Source organism: Seriola dumerili, unplaced genomic scaffold (assembly GCF_002260705.1).
Source record: "Seriola dumerili isolate Sdu_G_001 unplaced genomic scaffold, Sdu_1.0 BDQW01000068.1, whole genome shotgun sequence".
Taxonomy (NCBI): domain Eukaryota; kingdom Metazoa; phylum Chordata; class Actinopteri; order Carangiformes; family Carangidae; genus Seriola; species Seriola dumerili.
This window is the reverse complement of record NW_019174323.1, coordinates 19,636,151-19,656,173: the sequence shown is the minus strand read 5'-3', so window position 1 is coordinate 19,656,173 and position 20,023 is coordinate 19,636,151. Positions and strand designations below refer to the sequence as shown.

General features: G+C 39.6%; 2 protein-coding genes across 3 annotated transcripts; one reads left to right on the top strand and one right to left on the bottom strand.

Moving 5' to 3' along the window:
- Window positions 1-1,756: 1,756 nt before the first annotated feature.
- On the bottom strand, window positions 1,757-9,436 carry LOC111220118 (interferon-induced protein with tetratricopeptide repeats 5-like). Of its 2 annotated transcripts, XM_022743090.1 has the most exons (11): window positions 9,248-9,435; window positions 7,771-7,828; window positions 6,816-6,995; window positions 6,289-6,478; window positions 6,013-6,204; window positions 4,914-5,141; window positions 4,490-4,631; window positions 4,276-4,399; window positions 4,056-4,200; window positions 3,373-3,420; window positions 1,757-2,463 (listed from the first exon to the last, which is right to left on the bottom strand). In XM_022743090.1, exons 1-11 carry the CDS (start codon window positions 9,339-9,341, stop codon window positions 2,269-2,271), a joined length of 1,596 nt encoding a protein of 531 aa, XP_022598811.1. In that variant the 5' UTR covers window positions 9,342-9,435; the 3' UTR covers window positions 1,757-2,268. The 2 variants fall into 2 exon arrangements, with proteins under 2 accessions (XP_022598811.1, XP_022598812.1); XM_022743091.1 differs by lacking the exon at window positions 6,816-6,995 and having other exon boundaries at window positions 9,248-9,436.
- Window positions 9,437-9,662: 226 nt separating this feature from the next.
- On the top strand, window positions 9,663-11,574 carry ch25h (cholesterol 25-hydroxylase). The gene is made up of 2 exons (XM_022743089.1): window positions 9,663-10,117; window positions 10,514-11,574. The coding sequence occupies exons 1-2, from the start codon at window positions 9,674-9,676 to the stop codon at window positions 10,844-10,846; spliced, it is 777 nt and encodes a 258-aa protein (XP_022598810.1). The 5' UTR covers window positions 9,663-9,673; the 3' UTR covers window positions 10,847-11,574.
- The last annotated feature ends 8,449 nt before the right edge of the window (window positions 11,575-20,023 follow it).

Sequence of the window (20,023 nt, the reverse complement as noted above, 5' to 3'; positions counted from 1 at the left end):
ATAAAACTGTTGGTCACTATAACACATTCACATTCAGATCCACCTGTAACCATCATTCACTTCATTTATCTTTTTGACTCTCTGACCAACTGCCAAGAATAATAATGTATTATTATTAATGATATTAGCTAGTTTTCAGACTCTTCTCTGACCCTCTGGCTTCACCGTACACCCACTGTTTGACCTTGTCTACTTCCTGGATCAACACAGTTTCACCTGTGTAAAGTCAGGTGAGTTATGAGTCTTTACTGAATCAGAGAGGTGTTTATCCACCTGTGTGAATCTTTGACCTCACAGTGTCCTGTACCTCACATAAACCAGGAAGCTGTAGGCGTTGGCCACCGCCCCCCGCTGTCCCAGCGCCAGCTCTATGTTGTGCTGCAGCTGCTTGCAGAGGTCGTCCAGCTGCAGGTCTTCCTTCTTCAGATCCCAGGTGAAGTGACTCTGCAGCTACTGCAGCCGGGAGCAGACGTCCTCACCTGCATCACTGCAACACATGAAACGCTCATTACGCTGCTGAAGTCGGTGACGCCTTCATTTTTACTTAGTGATGGTAGAGAGGGAATCAAACCGCAGAAATTGTAGTTATCTGTTGTTCCTGTTTACTTATAAACATGTTGAGAACATGTGACTTCAGAAGTCAAGTTAACATGTTTTTGTCCTCTCTGGCCTTCCATACAGATTACTAACAGGTGTTTGTATCTGGAACTGTAGTTTTATAAACTTGTGCAGTTTGTTTTCTGCCTGTGAACTTTGTGTGATGATGTCACAGTGTCAGTGGAGAGAGGGCAGGATCTCCAGCTTCTGACCAATCAGTGTCTTTGGAATTCAGCTACACCTTTTTGAATGCTATGGTGTTTCACATGTTCCATAGTGGTTCTGTGTGTAACGTACAGCAGTGAAACACTGAGAGAACCAGAACCCACAGTTCCTCTGAGCTCATGGTTATAATAATGGATCTCTCTCTCTCTCTCTCCCCCATTTCAATGTCCAGAGAGACTTCATCAAAAAACTGTCTTGAAACTGGAAAAGTGAGATGACATGCCCCCCTCCTCCCCTTCCCCGTGTACTAAATAATCTCATCTCTATGCAGGTGCATGCTGGGAGTCTACTCTGTACTGCAGAGAAACCACACCCAGGCATGAGGTTGATTGATTAACTGAACATGAAAATAAACATTTAAGACATTTAAACCTAAAACCAAAGCCATTCATCATTTCCTCAACTTCTATCTCGACTGAAAAAGAGAACGCAGCTTCAATTGGAAATTGTGTTTCATTTGTTCCTGATGTTGTGATCACAAAGTGGATCAGCTGATCAGACACACAAACAGCTGATTAGGTCCTGAACACAACACAGCTGATGAAATAAAAACGAGACAAACAAATCACCTCATGTTTCTCTGCGTTCAGGCTCCAACCTCGTCCTGGTATTTGTGATGTGAAGTGAAGTAACAGAGCGCAGAAACGAAACCAAAGTAACGATGCCTTCACTGTCTCCTCTGATGCCTCGTACAGAAGAGAATTAGACAGGAGGACAACTTAAAAACTCTCTGTGAGGAGCAGCAGCAACACAACTCTGTCTCAGACACAAACCGACCACAAAGAGACACAAAACCACCACAGAGACATAATCAGTCAGTGAACCATCATCTACAGCTCTGTACCATGTGTCAGACTCCACAGTAACTATACAAACATCAACCTGAAACTACAGCAGGTCACTGTAACACACCTCCAACAACATGGGGACACAGTGACGGCAACAGCAGCATTTATTTAAAGTTGTGTGACAGTGAGAAACAGGTTAATGTTTTTAAATCTACATTTAAGACACATGTCCCACTGTTTCAGCAGAGTGATTTATGCTTCAACATACATGAATTAAAATGATATCACACATTAATGAGGTTTAACTAATGTCTAATATCAGAACACTGACCAAACCAAATAAATCGCATTCAGGTTTAATGATGAGTTGTTAATGCTCTAACTGCAGATGTGACTTTGTCTACATTTACATTTACTCATGTGTCAGACACTTTTATCCAAAGAGACTCACAGTGAGCCTCATCACTAAAGCTTCGGTGCAGTAGGAGACCTTGGTATAAGGATTCAGTTCTACTTTTAATATTCATACATCTATTCAATAAGTGAAGGAAACCAGGTAAACTGATGATAAAATGACTTCTAACTGATGATAGGTGCAACAGTACAGCAGTGATTATAATCAAACTTAAAGTGCACTCAAATGTCTCCTCTCAGGTCTCTACAGCTCCATGCGCAGTGTACACAGAGCAGACAGGTACTTGTCATTGTCTTCATCACAGTCCAAAGCTTTCTCATAAAATTCAGCAGCTTTCTTCTTGTCATCTTCAGCTTTTGCCAACACAGCCAGCAGAGCGTAGGCCTGGCCGTCATTCCCGTCTTCTGAGAGACGTCGCTCTGCGATCTGCCTCAGCCTCTGGAGTAAAAACAGGAGGAACAACACCTGAAGATGAATTTATGTTTGATATCACACTACACCTGCCTTCAGACAGCCATCAGACAACACTGAGGACTCTAACTGACGACGTTGGTGACTATTAAGAACTCTGATGACTCTAACGACTCTAAATTTAACGAACGGACGTTTAATTTTGTTTGGAAATGAAAACCAGGTAGATGTTAAAACCCAATGTTGGCTGATTGACATTTAGCAGACGGGTTTTCCTCACAACTAGAACATCTGTATTTCATACGTCATAAGATGTGTGGAAGAAGTTTGATTTTGGCTCCTTAACAACACAACTTAAAGCTAATTAAATATCAGTATCAGCTATCGTCAGTGTTCTACATCAAATTGACGTTGGCATTAAACATTGTCCCGACATTAAAGTTTCAAATTAGTTTGAAGTGACAGCTCAGATTTATCTGCTGTCTCTAGTGGACAAAAACCATCCTCCCTTGCTATTGTCACTGCGTGATTCTCCACTGACCCGACTCCATCAAACAGGACAGTGAACATTCACCTGCTGCTTACTCAGTAACATGACTCGTTCGTTCATTCGTTCATTCGTTCGTTCGTTCGTTCGTTCGTCATCTCCCGCTTATCCGGATCCGGGTCGCGGGGGCAGCAGCCTCAGCAAAGAGGTCCAGACAGCCCTCTCCTTGTACCATGGCCGTACAGTATCCACTGTTGCTTTACCGTTTGGGTGCAAAATGCTTACTGGGTAATTCTGAGTGGCTGAGCAAGAATATCCTTTTTTCTCAGTGGAGAATGGGAGAGACTAAACAGTAGAGTGATCTCTAATACTAGAGTTATAATACACTTACAGACATAACCTTCATTATGTAAGACTGCATTAGCAGGTCTGTGAAACCTGATGCTTACCTTTGCGCATAGTTTGGACTCCCATGTCTTCGATGTTAATAGCAGACCCTGTTGGGTGAATAAAACACGGGCCAATGTTAGGTTCAGTCAAGCCAGATAACAAAAAGTTCTCCTGGGTATCTTGAACTTGCTTTGTAGTAAAGACCCCTGGAGCAATCTTAACCAGATGCCCAAATCACCTCAACTCGCTCGTTTCAATGCAAAGGAGCAGCAACTCTACTCCGAGCTCCCCCCAGATGGCAGACCTCCTCACCCTATCTCTAAGACTGAGCCAGACACCCTACGGAGGAAATCCATTTCAGCAGCTTGTATCTGTGATCTCATTCTTTTGGTCACTAACCAATTATATGACCAGAGGTGAGTGTCTGAAAGAAGGTCGACTGGTAAATCAAGAGCTTAGCTCTCTGTTTCTGGCCCAGCTCCCTCTTCACCACAATGGTCTGGTGCAGAGTCCGCTTTACTGCTGTTGCCACCTGTCAATCTACCGCTCCATCCTAATCTCACTCATGAACCAGTCCCAACTGAAAGAGATCAATCCACCGATGACCCTCATCTCAGAACAAATGGATTGATCATTTTCTTTTGTAGTTGTGATAATTTCAATCTGTGAATGTGAGTGTGTAGTCCAAATGTATTACAAATGACAAATTGTGTTAGCAACACACATGCAGACATAAACCTACCTGGGTGTAGTGATTGATCGCTTCAGCCTCCTTTTTGGTGTGATAGAAGTTAAAGTCTGCATAGCGCTGATGGACAACCTGACAAATGCTGTTCTCTGACTCTGACTCTAACATCTTCAAGCCCTGCTGGAACAGCTCCTCAGCCCTGACAGAGACAGAAATAATAGTGATTAGTCCAAGAAAAGAAAGACAAACCCAAACAGACAGACAGACAGAGTACCTGCTGAAGTCCTTTTCTTCTCCATACAGCAGTGCCAGATCAGCAATTGCAAGGAGAAATGAAGTCTTTATCTTGACAGCTTCCTCAAGGTGGTGAATACACAGGCGCCTCCACTGCTTCACTCCTATTGTAGCGCAGTAGAACATAGGGTAGATTAGAGTTTTTATGGCATAGCAAAGTACTTTTAGACCTACGTATGTGTGTGTGTATATACTTTGGATGTTGGAGGGCTTCCTGGTCTGCTCAGCAATCTTCTTATTCTTGTAGCACAGAGCCAGCTGATGGTGGAGGAAGGCTGACTGACTGGTCCTTTTCAGTGCTTTCTCCAGCAGATCAATGGACCGCTCAATTTCACCCTGGCACATGGTCAGATATGAACAGATCATTTTTAGGACAGAAATAACATTTCCAGTAAAGTATTTAAGTGGCTCAGCATCTGGATGCCTCAGGACTTCGATGGGATTATCCCATCTGACCTGGGAAGTAGCACTTCCTGAATCCCCCAAGAAGTGCTGAAGGATGTGTCTCAAAGGAAGGACTTCCTGAATATTCTGTTTAGCTTCCCGCCACCATGGCCAAGATCCAGAATAAATGGATGATTGGAAATATAAGAGAAGTTCTACCTAATTCTGACCTACCTGACTGCGAAGGTACTTGGCAATATAGCGGGTGACATGAGGGTTTTCTGGACCGATCTTCAGTGCTGTCTCTACCAGGCCTTCAGCCTCTTGGTGTTTCCGGTAGCCGGCCAGCTTCAGGGCCAGCATTGACATCAGGACCCCATCATCAGGGTTGATGTCCAGGGCTCTGCGGAGCTGTTTAGTGGCCGGGGACTCCTCAGATTCCTGGGGTTTTTGGGAACCTGCCTGTAAATGAGACTCCGGTCAGTTTACTGTTTCAAATTCTTGGGCTGAGAAATCTTCTATCAGCTTCAGTATTTCAGTTTGGTATTCCCTACAATAAAGATGGTGGAAACCACATGTTCTTTTGTTTCATAGACAAAATAACTCCCCCACAATTTTTCACACCTGGGGATGACCCTCCCCCAGGGACCTTACTGACCAGTGACTGTTGGTCATTGTGTGAAATGTGACCCCCAAGGGGGTCAGACAAACAAAACCAGCTTGTTCTCTCTATCTTCTCTCCCTGGCTTACCCAGGAACAACATCTCTGTGCAGCAACAAGGCTCCCAGCATCAGGTCAGCACTTGGGACAATAGGTTGCCTGCAGGCCTGCTCACAGCAGGCCACAGCACTCTCTCTCACTCTGCTCTTCAACAGCAGCCCTGAGTGAACGAGTACTTCATCGCCAGCAGCCACGACGCACAGGACTCTTAACCTTTGGCAATGTACATGTTTGGTTAATGTATCCACTTAGCTCGATGTTTGTAAGGTTTGCTTAGGTTCTAGTTAGCCACACTGTTGACTTGATACTCATATGTTCAGACACATACCTGTAGCACATCCCAGCACTAGGGCTTGCATGCAGCTAACACCCTTTTTAACCTGGCACACTTTTAGTCTACATGTAGAGTTACTGATTAATGTTACTATTTTAAATATTAAGATTTCCTTGATTTATGATAGCTGATACAACCAATGCCCAACATAATGGTGCCCTGTGTGAGGCTGAGTACCAATGCCGAACAATCCATAATCACTGATGGATCCCCCAACTCACTGTGCCAGTTTGGTGCAGCAAAGAGCTACATGCTTTAATTTCATTCACTTTACTTACTGCTTCTGTGCGGAAAAGGGCGATAGCAAGGCCAGCATTCCATTCACTGTCATCAGGTTGCAGCTCCAAAGCTTTGTAGAAACAGTCAATGGCTTTGGGATAGTAAGACCTCGAAAACTTGAGGTAGGTCCACGCCTTTTCTCCATACACCTCTGTGTGGAGGACTGTAGAGGAGCCAGTAGGATACTTCAACTGTTGAGAGAGAAGGAAGAACGAGTCCGCAGTTGAAACCAGTACTAATACAAGTTCCTCATAGAGCAGTGTCTGGATACTCACCAGTATGTTGTCAACTCTCTGACAGTAGCTTTCTGACTGAGTGTAGTCTCCGGTGTGATACTTCAGCCAGGCCAGGTCTCCATACGTCACGATGAGCCGCTGCTCACTCTCCTCACCATAACACTCTCTGGTCTTCTCTTCTGATTGGTGGAGAAGTGACACCGCATCCTTTGGCCGATCCTGAAGATACCTGAGGACAGACATATTACAGAGGTGGAAATCACGAATCACGTTCAGTTCAGTTTAACGACAGTAAGTTAGTTAACATTAAGTGAACACATCACAGTTTAAATACTGGGTTCTTCCCCCCTGGGCCAAGTTTCACAGGCAGTGAGCTAATCGATGGCTGCTAGTCTTGCTTAAGTTTCTAAAGGAAGAACTCATTTGTACACACCACCACAGTAAAACAAAACCATTTAAAACACGTGCTTTAGGAAAATGAGCTTTTGCACACTGGTCTGCTCTGTCTGTGTAACTCCTGTGTTTGTAACTCTCAGCCAGGTGAGTGGACACTTGAGCTACTCTACCTGACGTAAGCCAAGAAGCTATAGGAGCGAGCCACGGCACCCCGCTGTCCCAGCTTAAGCTCTAAATGGTCCTGGAGTCGAGTGCTGAGGTTTTCCAGCTCTATGTCGTCCTTTCTCAGATCCCAGGTGAAGCGACTCTGCAGCTGCAGAAGTCTGGAGTGTAGAGCGCTGCGAGAATCACTGCGAGAGAGTCGTGAAGAAGAGGCTGTTTTCATGAAGCTGACCACCAATGAAGGCACATGACTGTCAGGTACATACGCATCTGGACTGGGCTGACCCTGACACATCAACCTGGTTTCCAGTGGCAGGTGTCCTGTCAGTAAGTTACAGATATCTCTTCTCAAAAGTGGTCTTTAGAGTGCTAAATCGAGCTCTAATAGAGCTACGAAGAGATACTGATAGAGCGCTAATAGAGATACTGCCCTCTATAGGCAGAACACAGTAACTACAGAAACTGTGATGACTTTCATTCACTTTTCATTTCACTGTATGTCTTCTTAGGCGGATTTATTCCAAAAAGATCATTACGATAGAACCTATACTACAGCTGCACCTCTGTCTCTGTATCTACCAACAAACTGTTTGTTAAATAAAATTAATTCTCGGTTGATTAGTATTTACGGCCTGTATTTTATAGAAATTAAGTGTTTCTGTGTTTGGATCAGTTTCTATCAGTCTCAGTACAATTAATATTGATATCAACATAATACATTCATTTACCATTATTACATTCAACAAAAAATCTTTAATTAGTGGAACCCCACTAATCAACTCAACCTTAAACTCTGATAACTGCTGCAGAGACATGGACATTTAGCTTATAGTGTGATCTGTGTCACTGAAGAGACATTCAGGTACTGACAGACAGACTAATACTGATTTTATGATGATGTATCACAGACTGATTCACTGCTTTTATTTTTTAGTTTCATCTGTTAAACTAAAGCAAACTCACCTCATGATGAAATGTTCCAAGTTCAGACTCTGGAAAACAGAAATCACCCGAACAAGGTCTGATGATGATGAGGATGATGAGGATGAGTTTATTAATGAAGTTATTGATCTAACTGCTTCATCAGCTCAGAGACTGAACAGAAATTCAGACCTGAGATCAGACAAAGAAACGAAACTGAAACAGTCTAATGATGGCTTCACTGCTCCCTCTGAAATCACGTAAAGAAGAGAGTTGAGATAGATAACAAAGATGTTGATGATTTACCACAGAAGAAAATCTGTGTATCTTTCTTATGAGTGAATATTGACACAGTCTCATCTCATATCAAGATTATGTCATGTGGAAGCCACAGACTGGGGTTGTTTTTCATCTCTTTGTGGTTGTTTTCTGTGTCACTGATCCTAAACTGCACAAGTATTAGTTCATATTTCCAGCAGCAAAAACATTTCTCCTTCAGGCTTTTTGGATGAAGCATGTATTCAGTCTTTGTAACATATTGCACAGTCACGTCTGCAGATTTAATAACAATCTTTATCCACCAATGACACTGAAACTATTAAAATCAGTGAGGTGTTGTAGTGACTTCTACCAACCACCAGATATCGCTGTGCTATTGAGTTTAAAATCACAAAGCTTCACTGAGATGCCTTCAAAGACCTTCAGTAACACACCAGCCTCCTTCAGTTTCTGCTGGTTTTAGTGTTTGATGGTCAGACTCAGTTGATGACCTCTGATCCACAGTGATCAGGTTAAATTGCTTTTAGTTCTGAACGCATTTGTGATGATACGGATATGAAACCATCACACAGTATGTGGTGTTTGTTCCACCGTCATCAGCCTCCTGAACAAGTGTGAGTCGTTTCTTTAGGAAAACACCTGAGTTTCAGTCACTTGGAGATTCTTTGATAACAATGTACAGGAGCACAAGTGGTTATTATCACTGCAGGGATTCACCATGTGGCTGTTTTCAGTTTCTGCAGTTGTGCTGTTCTGGCTCAACTGGTAGAGCGCGTACTACTTAGGGTAAGTCCGTGGGTTTGAGTCCGACCCATGGCCCTTTGTTGCATGTAATTCCCTCTCTCTTCCCAACTTTCCTGTCACTCTATCACTGTCCCTATATGAATAAAGGTGAAGTAAAATGTGTAAAAACATGAAGAAGTAAAAAAGAGCACATTACATCTATTCTAGCATCTGTATACTGTCCTCCTGTCAAGGTTTAAAGCTTAAATGTTGTTCGTTTTTAAGGCTGCGATGGTTTAACACAAACCATCTCTTGTTTTAAATGAAGCGAGAGATAAAGGAGTGTGGAGGCTTGTCTTACTAATGAGGCATAACATAAACACTGGACATCAAACTTCAAAAACATCTTCACATTCAGCTTCTAAATCTAGATTTTAATTCATGTTTATCTGTAGTTTTACTGCATCTTAATTCATTTCATCTTATGTAAAATATGATTCCTATAATTCTTAGTTACCGCAGTTGTGCTGTTTGGCCACCAGAGGAAGCTGAGCACCAGACGACTGTTCATTCTTCCTCTGTTCCTCAGTCTGTTTGAGATTCATATTCATATGTTATTCATCTATATTTAGTTGATGTTTGAAGACTGTGTTCTTCTGTTTTCTTTAGAACCACACAGGAAAACATGTCTCCAGTCCGTCCTCAGGACTCATCTCCTCAGCACAGACAGGACTCCACAGCTTCATACAGATCAACCTCTGACATGTGACCAGCACAGACCCTGGAGACCTGGAGACCAGCGGGGAAGTGGAGGAGGCGCTTTCTCTCGTTGTAAGGGTATGTGGGTGTGGAGCAGAGGTTGTGGGTGGAGCTGACCTGATAGAAGAGCAGCTGTGATGATAAAACTCACCCATTGAGCTGCGACTCTCAGACTGAACATACCATGGATCTCTCTGATGGCAGGATGTTGCTGCAGCCTCTCTGGACCTTCCTCCTGGGACACTCCTCCCTCCTGCGCTCGCCGTTCTTCCCCGTCTTCTTCTCCATCTCCGTCTACCTGTCCTTCTGCCTGCCCTTCCTGCTGCTGGACTTGCTGTCCTTCAGGTGGGCCCTGGTGCGCAGGTACAAGCTGCAGCCTCAAAGCTCCGTTAGCTGGGCCTCAGTGCGGAGCTGCCTGACTCTGACACTTTACAACCACCTGGTCTTCATCTTCCCGCTGACCGTGATGCACTGGTACCTGAGGCCAGTCCACCTGCCCGAGGAGGCCCCGCCCCTCCCCCGCCTGCTGGCTCAGGTGCTGGTCTGCCTGCTGCTCTTCGACTTCCAGAGCTTCGTCTGGCACCTGCTGCACCACAGAGTCCCCTGGCTGTACCGCACCTTCCACAAGGTCCGTACCTGTTCACCTGTTCACCTGTTCACCTGTTCACCTGTTCTCTGTACATCACCTGTGATCAGCTGCTGCTCATCACCTCCTCTTCTTCACCTCCTCTTTATCAGCTCCTCTTTATCAGCTCCTCTTCTTCTGCTCCTTGGAGTCTGGAGAGACTTTGTACCTAGAGCTCAAATTATGGATCAAGTAATCAGTTAAGTCTCCTGACAGAAGAAATGATAATTTATTGATAATTGATTGATTATTAAAAATACCAACTTCTTTTTTTTCCTGCCTGAACCTCTTTCAGATTCTTGATCCAGCAGATAAACAATGAAATTCCATTATGATCAATCAATCAGTAATCTATTGTCTTTGGCCTGCCCTCATGTTTCTTCTTCTCCTGCTCCTCAGGTGCACCACACCTTCACTTCCACCTCCGCCCTGACCACTGAGTATTCCGGGGCCTGGGAGACTCTCTGCCTGGGCTTCTTCGCTGCCGCCAACCCCCTCCTGCTGGGCGCCCACCCCCTCACCGAGCTGGCCTTCTTCCTGCTCAACATCTGGCTGTCGGTGGAGGACCACTGCGGCTACGACCTGCCCTGGGCCACCCACCGTCTGGTGCCGCTGGGGCTGTACGGGGGTGCCCGCCACCATGACCTCCACCACCTCAAGTCCAAGTACAACTACGCCCCTTACTTCACCCACTGGGACCGGCTGGCCGGGACACTGTGCACGGAACAATGAGCGGTGAAGGACGAGCTTCTGGACTGAAAGTCCTGGACACTTTTATTTACACTTGTTAATATCTATTTATTTACGCGTGTATTTATTTATGAACATGCTGCAGTTTAAATGTTTCATTATTATATAACTTATAATGTAACTTATTATATAAGTTTTATTTACTTAAAACAAGAAGGAGCCGAATTATTTTGATCAAAGGAAACATGTTCCATGTGGAAATAGGAGATATATACATATAGAAACAGTATATATTTATATACTGTATATACAGAGAGACTGAATCATTGCAGGACTGCAGGAAAACTTGTTTTGCAGTGCATTATGGGTATTAATTAATGTTATTGAAATATGTTCTGGTGCAGCTGAGTCGTTAAAGAAATCTTTAACGCAACAGAAGAAATGTTCATATTGAACAAACCTGCTGAATCTTCTGTATTCAAATATTAATGAAATGTTGTAATAAGCTACAGGTCAGTGATTCTGTTCCAGAGTCAGAGGATTGGCTTCATTTAAGGTGGAACACAGGAAGTGAGATGAGAGAGGTAATGAGGATGAGGCAGGTGATGAGGATGAGGCAGGTGATGAAGATGAGGCAGGTCATGAAGATGAGGCAGGTGATGAGGATGAGGCAGGGGATGAAGATGAGGCAGGTGATGAAGATGTAACTGAATGTAAACAGTATTGTGTGAAGTGACAGTCTGGGTCACCGACCAGTGAATAAACTTGTAACAGACACTTTCTGCTTCTTGTTTTGTTCCAGCTACACACAGAGGGGAGGGGGGCCGGGGGCAGGCGATGGGGCCGGAAGGGGGCTAGGCACGGGGTGGGCGGGGGGACACGGCGGGACCGAAGCCTCAGGAGCAGTAGGTGTGTGTGGTCCAGTTCAGAGAAACATTTCAAAAGGAGAAGCCAGATTCAATACAACTGCTTAGGTCACTAGACACACACACACACACACACACACACACAGAGCTACACACTGTTTATTATATCAACATACATTAATGTATATATCTGTATTGGCTCGATATATAATTTTTTACATATATTTACATATAAAATAAATACGTATATCTCATATATGAAAATGTAATATATGTACATATATTACATTTGTGTTTGGGCTCTCATGTAAACATGACATCATCATGTGAAGCATTGATGTAAATTAAGATCAAAACAAACAGTAAAACTAACAACAACAACAGTGACCCACGTTTAAAACCATCAGTAGAACATGATAGAAACAGTAGAACCAAAAACAGTGTTTACTCATTAATGATCCATCAGATATCACGGACGAAACAGACGAGCTGTTTCTTTAAACTTAACGAAGCTGTTTGTCACTTTCTCTGCTGCTCAGCGTTTTCTCATGAGTTCATAGTTTGATCTGCTGCTGAAGGAGGATTTTAATCACTTAATTATAAAAGTTCCTTGGAACAAACGTCTCTGACTGAACGAGGAAAAACAACAACCAAGAGAAAGATTAGAAACAGAGGAACGCAGTAAAAGTTCACAAAGTGACGACGACAGAATCAGAGTGAGAGGGAGTTTCCTCATTTAAAATCATAAACACATTCTGCACCAACACAGAGCTGTGTGTGTGACTCACACTTATACACAAACACACTTATTGTTCTGTAATCTCTGTTTAATGGTTTACTAAACTCAGGTCACACTGAGACAAACTCACACCTCCAGAGCAGAGAGAGTTTTAGCCGGCTGAGACCGAGTTCACACTTGACAGAGCTACAGTTCACTTCTCACAGGTTAAAATCAACTAGTTCACATTCATTTCTCCTGTTTTTAAATAACGGACAGCAGTATACACTGTTGATTGTTAATCGTGACAGTGAAAATATTAAGAGTTATACCCAGAGGTAATGGTGTTATCATATCTGCTGTTAATCATTAATTATTACAGTGGAAATAATCACACCAATACCAATAGATACGAGTGTTATCAATATATGAATAAATCTATTCATCTCATTCTCCTGGACACGATATCTCAGAAACACCTTGACGAAACCTTGGCACAAACATTCACCTGTACTCAAGGAGAAACTGACTAGATTTTAATAGCTATAGGTCAAAGGTCAGTGTGACTTCAGAAAACACGTTTTAGCCATTACTCAAGACTTCACAGCAACTACAACAAAATGTTAACCAAATGGTTCATATTCAATAAATTCTATGACTCTGGATAAACATATTGATTCTGATCATTGAAAAGATTAAAAACAAAGATGACTGATGACTGACACTGAGGTTTATTTATTGAGGATATTAAAGGGAATGAGTGTCTGGAAGTCAGAGTAGTAACTTGGTTTCATTTTCCTGGAAACCATCAGAGAGACTCCAGCCCCCACCCCCCACCCCCACCAACACACACACACACACACACACACACACACACACACACACACACACACACACACACACACACACACACACACACACACATACACACAGACAGACGCCAGCCTCATATTCCTGCAGACTAGCGGCCATCACTTCCAGGCAGTCACGTCTTGGTTACAGTGCTGTGATATAGGCTCTGACAGGATCATGATATCAGTTTCTATCTTTGTCAAAATAAGAGCATAAACATGATCTCATGTTGAAACAAGCCCTGATCTCAGATTATCAGTATAAACTCCTGCTAATGAGCTCCTCCTCATCCCAGCCACTCTTTTTTGATAACAGTATCTCGCTGTGACGCGAGAGGCTGCCAGATGATAAATAAAATAGATATATAAATAAAAGAAGTGGGGCGCTTCCGTGGCTCAACTGGTAGAGCGTGTACCACTTAGGGTCAGTCCTTACCATGGGTTCGAGTCCAACCCATGGCCCTTTGCTGCATGTAATTCCCTCTCTCCTCCCAACTTTCCTGTCACTCTATCACTGTCCCTATATGAATAAAGGTGAAGTAAAATGTGTAAAAACATGAAGAAGTAAAAAAGAGCACATTACATCTATTCTAGCATCTGTATACTGTCCTCCTGTCAAGGTTTAAAGCTTAAATGTTGTTCGTTTTTAAGGCTGCGATGGTTTAACACAAACCATCTCTTGTTTTAAATGAAGCGAGAGATAAAGGAGTGTGGAGGCTTGTCTTACTAATGAGGCATAACATAAACACTGGACATCAAACTTCAAAAACATCTTCACATTCAGCTTCTAAATCTAGATTTTAATTCATGTTTATCTGTAGTTTTACTGCATCTTAATTCATTTCATCTTATGTAAAATATGATTCCTATAATTCTTCCATGTCTTTGTGTATTATAATTTTCATGTATTTGTTAAACAGTGCCAGTTTGAAAGAACACTGAGGTGGGATCCACACAGTCAGACTCAAAACTGCTAATAGATACTGTATGTAACTATGTACTGTATGTATGGATCTATGTATGTTTGTTTATGTATATGTGGATGTTTCTATGTATATATGTAGGTACAAAAGTCTGAGACATTATTGTTTAATATGCCTGTCTTCTTCTTCTCTTGTTGTGACACTTGGTGTTATTGGTCCATCCAGGAAAACTCACATCTCCAGTTATAAAATAAATGTTTGATACTTTAAGTAATGTAAGAATTTTGACATCAACTTGGTACCAAAGTATTGGTTCTCATGACATCCCTACTGTGTATATATGTTTATACATATACAGGTATGTCTGTATGTGAGTATGTGAGTATGTATCGGTATATATTTTTGTATCTATGTAAGTAAAAATGTAAGTATCATATGTATCTATCGGTTTATTTCAATGTATCAATCTTCTGAAAAATATGTTTGTATTTAACCATGTATCTATTTATGTATCTTTGTATCTATGTAAGTATGTATTGTTTGTTGTATGGCAGATATACATACAAAGACATGTGTGTACTAAATGTTAATTTATGTGATAGTGTATGTATTTATGATATATTACATGTCGTAAAAACGTTGTAGTATAGAATTTCACAAAAAACGTCATATTACAGCATGTCATAAAAACAACATAGCATAGCATGTCGGAAAAACTCCATAATATATCATGTTGTTAAAAATATTATAGTATAGCATGTTGCAAAAACCCCAGTGTTATAATATGTTGAAATAAAACCATAGTATAGCATGTGGTAAAAACATCATAGTTTTGCACGTCGAAATAAAACCATAGTAAAGCATGTCGTAAAAACACCAAAGTACGTCAAAAAACGTCATATTATACCATGTCGGTAAAAACGTCATGGTACAGCATGTCGGGAAAATGCCATAGTATGCCATGTCGTTAAAATGTCATAGTATAGCATGTCGTAAAAAATGTCATCGTAAAGCATGTCTTAAAAAACAACATAGTCTAGCATGTGGTAAAAATGTTTTAGTATAACATGTTAAAAATGTCATAGTATTGCACATCGGAAAAACGCCACAGTATAGCATGTTCTTAAAAACATCATATTATACCATGTTGTTAAAAACGTCATGGTAATGCATGTCGTAAAAATTACTCAGTATAGCATGTCGCTAAAAATGTCTTAGCATAACATGTAGTAAAAAATGTCATTCTATAGCATGTCGTAAAAAATGTCATTCTATAGCATGTCGTAAAAAACAACAAATTATAGCATGTCGATAAAAACGTCTTAGTATAGCATGTTGTTAAAATTGCTTAGTATAGCATGTTGCTAAAAACGTCTTAGTATATCACGTTGTAAAAAACAACAAATTATAGCATGTGATAAAAATGTCATAGTATAGCATGTTGCAAAAATGCCACAGTATAACATGTTGTGTAAAACATCATATTATACCATGTAGTTAAAAACGTCATGGTAATGCATGTCATAAAAACGACATCGTATAGCATGTCGCTAAAAATTTCTTAGTGTAGCATGTCATACAGACCTCATAGTATAACATGTCATTAAACACATGATAGTATTGCATGTTGTAAAAAACGACATCGTATAGCATGTCGCTAAAAATTTCTTAGTGTAGCATGTCATACAGACCTCATAGTATAACATGTCATTAAACACATGATAGTATTGCATGTTTTAAAAAACGTCATTCTATAGCATGTTGTAAAGAACGTCTTAGTATAGCATTTTGTTAAAATTGGTTAGTATAGCATGTCACAAAAATAGTCTTAGAATAGTATGTCGTAAAAAACAACAACCAAAAGCATGTGATAAAAACGTCATTCTATAGCATGTCGTCAAAAACGTAATACTCTACTATATGGTACAAATGCCACAGTATAGCATGTCATCAAAAACGTCTTAATATAGCATGTCACTAAAAATGTCTTAATATAGCATGACGTTAAAAACATCTTAATATAGCATGTCGCTAAAAACGTCTTAGTGTAGCATGTCGTTAAAAACGTCTTAGTATAGCGTGTCATAAAAAACATCAACATAAAGCATATCTTAAAAAACAGCATAGTGTAGCATGTGGTAAAAATGTCATAGTATAACATGTTGTTAAAAACGTCATGGTAATACATGTCGTAAAAACAACAGTATAGCATATCACTAAAAACATCTTAGTTTAGCATGTTATTAAAGCATCATATTATACCATGTTGTTAAAAATGTCATGGTAATGCATGTCATAAAAACGATATAGTATAGCATGTCGATAAAAACATCTTAGTATAACGTCATTAAAAACGTCTTAGAATAGCATGTCGTTAAAATTACTTAGTATAGCATGTCGATAAAAAGGTCTTAGCATAACATGTCGTAAAAAATTGTCATTCTATAGCATGTCGTAAAAACAACAAATTATAGCATGTCGATAAAAACGTCTTTGTATAGCATGTTGTTAAAATTGCTTAGTATAGCATGTTGCTAAAAACGTCTTAGTATATCGCGTTGTAAAAAACAACAAATTATAGCATGGGATAAAAATGTCATTCTATAGCATGTCGTCAAAAATGTCATAGTATAGAATGTTGCAAAAATGCCACAGTATAACATGTTGTGTAAAACATCATATTATACCATGTAAAACGTCATGGTAATGCATGTCGTAAAAACAACATCGTATAGCATGTCGCTAAAAATTTCTTAGTGTAGCATGTCATACAGACCTCATAGTATAACATGTCATTAAACACATGATAGTATTGCATGTTGTAAAAAATGTCATTCTATAGCATGTTGTAAAGAACGTCTTAGTATAGCATGTTGTTAAAATTGGTTAGTATAGCATGTCACAAAAATAGTATTAGTATAGCATGTCGTAAAAAACAACAAATTATAGCATGTGATAAAAACGTCATTCTATAGCATGTCGTCAAAAACGTAATACTCTACTATATGGTACAAATGCCACAGTATAGCATGACGTTAAAAACGTCTTAATATAGCATGTCGCTAAAAATGTCTTAGTATAGCATGTCGTTAAAAACGTCTTAGTATAGCGTGTCATTAAAAACGCCTTTAGTATAGCATGTCATAAAAAACATCAACGTAAAGCATATCTTAAAAAACAGCATAGTGTAGCATGTGGTGAAAATGTCATAGTATAACATGTTGTTGAAAACGTCATGGTATTGCATGTCGGAAAAATGCCACAGTATAGCATATTGTTAAAACATCATATTATACCATGTCATTAAAAATGTTATAGTATAACATGTCGTTAAGAACATCATAGTATAGCATGTTGGAAAAACGCCACAGTATAGCATGTTGTTAAAAACATCATATTATAACATGTCGTTAAAAACGTCATGGTAATGCATGTCATAAAAACAACATAGTATAGCATGTCACTAAAAAAGTGTTAGTATAGCATGTCGTTAAAAACATCTTAGTATAGCATGTGGTAAAAATGTCATAGTATAACATGTCATTGAAAACGTCATAGTATAGCATGTCGCAAAAATGCCATAGTATAGCATGTTGTTAAAAACATCATATTATACCATGTCATTAAAAACATCATGGTAATGCATGTCGTAAAAATGACATAGTATAGCATGTTGCTAAAAAAGTCATAGTATAACATGTCATTAAAAACATGATAGTATAGCATGTCGTAAAAAGCAACACATTATAGTATGTGGTAAAAACATCATTCTATAGCATGTTGTCAAAAACGTAATATTATACCATGTCATTTAAAACGTGATAGTATAACTATCGTTAAAAACGTCATACTATTGCATGTCGTAAAAATGTATAGTATAGCATGTTGTTAAAAACTTCTTAGTATAGCATGCCGTACAAACCTTATGGTATACCAATGTCACAAAAACCACAATGGTATAATATGTCAAAATAAAACCATACTATAACATGTCGTAAAAAAATGTCATTGTCTACTACTACTACTATATCCTAAAAACGTCGTAGTATAGCATGTTATTACAAGCATCATATTATACCATGTAGTTAAAAACGTCATGGAAATGCATGTTGTAGGAACGACATAGTATAGCATGTCGATAAAAACATCTTAGTATAGCATGTCACTAAAAATGTTTTAGTATAGCATGTCGTTAAAAACGTCTCAGTATAGCATGTCATACAAACCTCATAGTATAACGACATTAAAAACATGATAGTATTGCATGTCGTAAAAGACGTCATTCTATAGCATGTTGTAAAAAACAACAAATTACAGCATGTGATAAAAACGTCATGTTGTCAAATACATAGTAGTCTACTATGTCGTATAAATGCCACAGTATAGCATGTCTTCAAAAAAATCATATTATACCATGTCATTAAAAACGTGATACGTGAACGTCATAATATTGGGGCGTCAAGTGGTGTAGTGGGTTGAGCAGGTGCCCCATATGTAGAGGCTACAGTCCTCCCTGCAGTCGGCCCTGGTTCGAATCCCGCATCAGACGGCCCTTTACAGCATGTCATTCCCCCTCTCTCTGCCTCCCCATTTCCTGTCTCTCTCTACTGTGCTATCATAAAGGCAAAAAGAAAAACGTCATACTATTGCATGTCGTCAAAACGTCATTGTATAGCATGTCGTTAAAAACCTCTTAGTATATCATGTCGTACAAACCCCAATGTTATAATATGTCAAAATAAAACGATAGTATAGCGTGCCAGAAAATCTTCATTGTCTACTGTGTTGTAAAAATGCCTCAGTATAGCATGTTATTAAAAACATCATATTATACCATGTCATTAAAAATGTCATGGTACAGCATGTCATGAAAACAACATAGTATAGCATGTTGTAAAAACGACATCATATAGCATGTCATTAAAAATGTCATACTATAACATGTCGTAAAAACCTTGTAGTATACCATGTCATAAAAATATCTCATTATACCATATCGCAAAGACCCCACTGGTATAATATGTCGTAAAAGAACCATAATATAGCATGTCATAAATAACTTCATAGTCTACCATGTCTTTAAAAACATCATGGTACAGCATGTAGTAATAACATAATTGTATAGCATGTCCTAAAAATGCCATAGTATATCATGTCGTTAAAGATGTCATAGTATAGCATGTCGCAAAAATACCACAGTATAGCATGTCGTTAAAAACGTCTTAGTGTAGCATGTCATACAGACCTCATAGTATAACATGTCATTAAAACATGATAGTATTCCATGTCTTAAAAAACAACACAGTAAAGCATGTGGTAAAAACGTCAGGGTATAACATGTCGTTAAAAACGTCATAGTATAGCACGTCGCAAAAACCCCAATGTTATATGTCGAAATAAAACCATAGTATCACATGTTGTAGAAAACATCAAAGTCTACTATGTCATAAAAACGTCAAAGTATAACATATCGTAAACAACATAATACTATACGATGTTGTAAAATACATCACAGTATACCATGTGATAAATTTCATAGTATTGCATGTCGTAAAAACATCATACTATATCATGTCGCATAAAATGCCTTAGTGTAATATGTCATACAACATCTCATAGTATAGTAAACCATAAAAATTTCATAAAATAATCAATGTTTAAAAATGTCATAGTATAATCTGTCGTAAAAATCCTAATATTTTATTGTCTCACAAAAACATGAGATCGTAAAAACGTCATAGTACAGCGTGTCGTTAAAAACGTCATATTATACCATCTTGTAAAAAAAAAGTCATAGTATAGCATATTATAAAAAACATCATAATATAGCATGTGATAAAAACGTCATCGTATTGCATGTT